This window comes from Corvus cornix, chromosome 7 (assembly GCF_000738735.6).
Source record: "Corvus cornix cornix isolate S_Up_H32 chromosome 7, ASM73873v5, whole genome shotgun sequence".
NCBI lineage: Eukaryota > Metazoa > Chordata > Aves > Passeriformes > Corvidae > Corvus > Corvus cornix.
In genome coordinates, this window is record NC_046337.1 from 26,565,931 (window position 1) to 26,571,930 (window position 6,000).

The 6,000-nt window shown below is 49.3% G+C and overlaps 1 protein-coding gene across 3 annotated transcripts in view; it reads right to left on the reverse strand.

Moving 5' to 3' along the window:
- KLF7 (Kruppel like factor 7) overlaps nucleotides 1-4,678 on the reverse strand; it is a 61,089-nt gene extending 56,411 nt beyond the window's left edge. For 2 of the 3 annotated variants that reach the window (XM_039554929.1, XM_039554931.1), the window contains exon 1: nucleotides 4,062-4,449. In XM_039554929.1, the coding sequence (XP_039410863.1) occupies nucleotides 4,062-4,163 (102 nt within the window). In that variant the 5' untranslated portion in view covers nucleotides 4,164-4,449. Of the gene's footprint in view, nucleotides 1-4,061; nucleotides 4,450-4,596 lie in introns of those variants that run through there. The other variant, XM_039554930.1, reaches the window with a different exon arrangement.
- Between the last annotated feature and the right edge of the window lie 1,322 nt (nucleotides 4,679-6,000).

The window sequence follows — 6,000 nt, forward strand, 5'->3', positions numbered from 1 at the left end:
GAACAGCCATGCTAGAGGGTGCCTTGCAGCCCCCACAGAATATGACAGCAGCCCCAAAATGTCTCCTGATCAGACCCCTGTTTCACAATAGGATGGTGAGTTGAGAGTCCACCAAGAGGCCTACAGAGAAGGACAATAGGTATGTTTAAAATGTCACCCCTACAAAAAGGCGTATCTGATTACAAAAGATGCCTTCTGCACCCTTATCTTTCAGTGACCCCCTAAATGACATTGTGAAGGCCCAGCAGGTAGAACAGAGTCAAGCTCCATGTCCACCCCTTCCAAATTCTCAGCCCCGCTCTCCCCCTCTTTGCAGCCTGGCACACAAAGTGGGACCATGTGCAGCTGCACAGGCTATGCTCCTCAGAGTCACCTCCCTCAAAAACAGCCTCCTACCCACTTCCTTCCTCTGCAGAGTAATGAGGCGCTCTTCAGCCTCGTGCTGTCTCTCCCAGCAGTCCGGCTCCAATCTCGGGGATGCCACATGAGACAGCCATCCCAGAGCAATGGCGTACGTGGCCAGAGGTCCTCCTGCAGCAGCGCAGCAGCCACGCAGGTGCTGAAATCTCCCCCCGCCCTGGTCCTGAACTGCAGAGTCAGCTCACAGGGACAGAGAGAACTAGGACGGTTCAATCAGAGCCAGGATGAAGCACCAGGCAGAAACACACAGATGCTGAGGTACCAGCCAGCTGACTTAGAGCAAACGACTCATTTACCAGTGCACAAAGCCCACCTTTTCCTTTAATCCCTACTCAGTGCCACAGAAGCTCAACACTGCTGGAAAAGCTAAACAAAGTTCTCTCTCCTGATGAAATTGTGCTATTGATTACTCATTAGATTCTGACGTCCCCACCCCAAGAAAAAATTCTCCTGACCTCTGGAGTGTTTTGCCTGAAGGAGCGCACCCAAAGTTCAGAGATGAGCTCAGCTTTTGTTGCCTAAAAACCAAGCTCTCCCTTCCCAACATGCGTTTTAAAAAACCATCAAAAACACGACAGGTTCATTTCCAGCTTCCACTTCAGGTATCTCCACTTCCACAATGCAAACTATGTCCAGGGTGGAACAAGGGGTTTTTTGTCTGTATTTCTGCCTTCTAAAAAAGAAACCTACACAAAAGGAGACAGTCTGTTCCTACACAAAATCTGTTTGTTTTGTACATATTGCTGGGTTGCACTCATTCAACTCCAGCACTGATTATCAAAAGCAGAGATACTGAACTTGTTCACATTCCTCTTACAGTGGGAAGGAAAGATGGGCGATCAGCTGACTGTGTGCAAGCATTTAGCAACCTGCCTGTGCTGTCAGTGCCCTCCGTGAGTAATGGGTGTTTCACAATCCAAAATACAAGCAACTGGCCCAGCTGTATATTCCTCAGTCAGCAGCTACCAGACTCACGTCCAGGCTCACGAGAAAAGGAAGACAGGACTCTGTCAACACTTTCACCCCAAGGCATGCTCTGATTTTCAGTGGGGCAGGTGCATCTTTCACGGTACCCCAGTAAGCATCGTTTCTCAGAGCAGGACCTGGCACTGACTAACCTCTGCACATCATGCACTAGTAGCTGCTAATCACAAAACTGGGGCTCACAACATGATAAGGAAGCTTGCTCTTAACCCACACAACTATTTTCCCCCTCAACCCCTGCCTTTTTAAGAGATTGAAGTAATCTCCTGGGGTGCTGCTTTGCTGCTGGGAGAAGCACTGCCCTGGAGCCTCTGTGAAGCTCATGTATGGCACCACTGGACCAGAGGCAAGACTTGTTCAAGTGGTTTTGCTCAAAATTAAAGCTGCTGTTTCCCACTTATAACACATCCCACAGGGATCAGTCACTGCCCTGTCAGCTCTCTCCCCTGGTGTCTCAACTATATAGCCTTTAGTTTTAAAGGATACTTTAGAAACACACACATTCTTTGTCTCAAAGTTCCTACAGTTTGCCTAAAATAAATAAATCCCCAAGACCTGATTACACTGCAAGCGATTTAGAAGAATTAAATTGGGGTCTCTGTGTCAGTGGGTCTGCCAAGCTTGTGTAACAGCATGGTCTCTGCACAGCCAGCTTCAGCTGCTCCCACCACTGACACATCAGTTTTGCTGCCTGTTGTTTGCAAGGAGAGTCGAGGCAGCAACAGGGGAACAAACCATAAATACAGGATGCATTATGAAACATTGGGCACTGGTTGCAGGATTTGAGAGGAAATAAGGGAAAACGTAGCAAATTATTTTCAGCTTCTCTTTTTAAGCATACGTGGATAATCAATGGGGTTAAACCAGGAGCATGACTTTAAATTCTGCAATGGTAACACTGGGATTGGGTAGGTACATGATACTGTATAAAACAGACTGCTGCTCTTCCACACATAAAAGAAGGCAGAAGGAGACAGAGTGTCACTCACAGCACTGCCTAAAGCATGCTGGCTATGTCAACACACTATGTCGCTTTGGACCATTTGGACTGTTACTAATATGCAACCAAATATGCAACCAATCCAACAATGACGCTATGAAATATTTTTTTAATTAAATTATATTAACCTCTTCAGTTTAATTAGCATGTTAAAAATATAAAAGGAAAGCAGATGTGACCATCATGGATGTGTGCACTGAATATTAATAACAAAAAGCATCCCCTCCCCCTTGGAGGATAAAGCAAAGTTGGATCGGTCATTTTGCAAAATAAACCCTGAATGTGTTCACCCTGTAGCTGACAATAAACCTCTGGTTTGTGTGCACACACATACAAAGCTGAAGCCAAAACGATTTTACTACGGTAAACCTTTAAAGATCCAGCCCCGGTCCAGCTGGCTGACAATGCTACAGCCCGAGTACTCCCCAGAAGCTCTGCCATCTACATCTCTACCCATACACACTTCTAAGGAAAAATTAAATGAACATCCCAAACTGTCACTTACTGGAGACCTAACACAGGCTACCCTCACACTAGCCAAGACTCAGGTGAAGGCTGGCAAGATGAAATCCAGGGGCTCGTTATTCTCACTCTGATAGTGCCACGGGTCCGTGCGCTGCAATAGCACCACATGTCATCCCAGCCACACTCCACTATTTCTACCCACCAGCAGATGTTTTTTTTTTTTTTTTTTCTTTTAAAGAGACACCAGTTTCCAGAATTTCGCCTGGTGTATCACCTCTGCCAGAAAATCACATCAAGAAACAGGACTATCTCACAACATTTGGCTGTAAATAGGAATGCTGTCTTTCCTTTTCCCTCAATATCCCAGCTGATAACTATTTATAGTTAACAACTGGATTCATAGAGTATTTTATACAGCTCTTCTCTGTAACCTACTCTTCCCCTTGGTCTTACTTGTATTCACGCTATCAGTCATCATTTTAATACATTTGTAATACTTGATTTCCATCTTTATCCTTATTCTGTCTGCATATTAACCCTACAGTGCCTCAAAACACACTGGTTACTGGAACCAGCCTAAGGCGTCATTGTTTCAAGACAGCAAGAAGTGTGTGTTTCTACCCATCTTCCAAGAAAAAGGGAAAAAAAAAAAAAGAAAAATAAGTCACATTCCTAGTTACTGAACTTAGCCTTAAAGCTTTTCCTAGTGTTGCCACACACCTGCCCACCCTCCACCTCCGACTTAAGCTACGATTTTTATTGACGTATACTAATTACCTGAAAATAAGAATGATCTATTCCATTTCCACCAGCTGCCAGCACTGGCTAGAAGTGATCAGGCTTGTTTAAAAGAACAAAACAAACAAACAAAAAAAATCTAAGTTCAAAAATAAAATAGCAGTCATCATAAAAACAAAACCCTAAAGAATGCCACCGGATCTGAGGTACTGTCGGGTGTGCTCAGAAAGGACTGAAGGCAGACAGATCTGAATGGACTGCTCAGTTTGTCATGGTAAAAAATACAGAGATTTAAAGGTCTACCCACGCGGAAAAAAAAAAAAAAAAAAAAAGAACCACCAAAAAAACCCAACCCTGAATTAAAGAACAAAAATAAAATAAAGTCAGAAATGCAGCCTCAATGCATCGACTGTCTGCGCTTAAGAGATTTACAGGAGTAATTTAAATGATTCACCTGCTGCCAGTTTTCCTCCAAGGATGGCAAAGCTGAGAAGTAGCCGGTGTCGTGGACAAGCTGGAGTTCCTGGAATATACTATAACTAGCCAAGACATCCATGCTGCTGCTGAGCAAGACCCTTTCTTTCTGCTTTTGTGTGTGTTTGTTTGCTCGGGTGGGGGGTTGTTTTTGATCATAAAAAAAAAAAGGAGGAGGAAAATCAACCAATGATAGATCCAGCGTCCCTTTGGCTTTGTTTTGTTTCAGTCACACTTTAAAAAAAAAAGAGAGAGAGAGAGAAAGAGGATCAGCGCGGAGGGACGGCGAGCTTCGGGGGCCGGGCCGAGGAGGACGAGCGGCGCCGGCGCGCACCGAGCACCCCGCGGCCGCCGCACCGGGGCACGTCCCCGCCGCGCTCCGCGCAGCCCCGCACCGCGGCCATGCGCGCTCGCGACCGCCCTCCCCACCGCCCCCTCCCCTCTTTATTTTCGGGACACCACATCCCACATCCCGCCCCCCCCTCACGCCGCTTCCCTCCCCGCTTCCCTCTCACCCTCCCTCAGCAATCCCAGCCCGGCCCGGCCCCCCCCGCGCGCGCAGCCGCGCGGCCCCACTCAGGCAGCGCGTGGCCATGTAGGGTAAACGGCGGGGCGGGAGGGGCGGGCCCGCCGCGCGCCTGAAGACACTGCGGCCCAATGGCGGCGCCGCTCGGGGCGCGGGGGGCGTGGCCGGGGCGCCGGCGCCGGCGGCGATTGGCCGGCAGCGCTGCTCCCGCCCCTTCCCCGGGGCTCGCGAGGCGGCGCGCGGCGAGCTATTTTTAGGGCGCTATATAAGAGGGCGGCGAGGCGCGAGGTGGCGGCAGAGCGCGGGGCGGCGCGGGGCGGCCGCGCTCGGGCTGGGGGCGGGCTGAGTACCGGGCTGAGGCTGCCTCACAGGCGGTGCCTGCCGGATCCCCCTGCCCTTCCCTCCCTACGTGCAGTCCTGTGCCTCTCCCCAGCCTCTAGCGCTCAAGTCCCCGAGGCTGAGGATGGCCAGACCAGTCACAGGTGGCCGGGGAAAGGTGTGCGGCTGATGAGGGTGTTGGAAGGAGTAGGAGTGGGAATACACCGTGAGCAGGAGCACCAGCATCAGGAGCATGTGCACGGTGCCTGTGTGGGCAGACCACAGTAGCCCAGCTTCTGAGTGCTGGTCCAGTCAGGCTGTCCCCAGAAACGCACGTGTGGTTACTAAGGCATCTATCATGGCATTTAATCAGGCTTAGATGTGAGCTGAGCCCTCTCTGAGTGCTAGTTTGGGTTGGCTAATGAGCTGTTTGACCTTAAATGGTTAGTGTGGTGTAGAGCTTCCCCAAAATCACTCTGGCACTGGGCAGGGTTGCATTTCTGCTTTTGGAAGGATTGCAGAACTGAGTGTGCTCATTTGAAGATGATGGGTGTGGGGAGGGGCTTCCAGTAATAGAAGAAATATGTTCTCTTTGTTGCTCTCACATTCAGAGGGCCCTATGGTCCCATCGGTTGCATTTCCAGGGCTGTATCTGGCTGCCAGGCTGCTGGATGAATGTCCCTCTGGTGCCCTTTAATGGTGGGTTGTCGGCACTGTAAGTTGGACTGGATATCAGGGCAAGCAGATGCTGCCAGGGATTGCTAAACTATCTCCTTGTAGAGCAGTTGCATCACACTTTCCTTGCCATGACTAAGATGTCTCTCCTTGCTATTTTCTTCCTTTTGCGCCTGGATGAGCGTGCCAGGGCCAGGCCTTGGCTGGTGTGAATTGGTGCAACGCCGCTAGCACAGACACATGTCTTCCCAGGTGTCCCAGTCAGACTGATGTGAAAGCATGGGGCAGCAGAATGTGTCAGTGCCAATTAGTTTGTGGTATGTTTTTTTCCTGGCGAGGAAGACAAAGTGCCTTTTCCAAAACTGGGTCTGTGTTAACAATTTTGAAAACCGTATTTGAA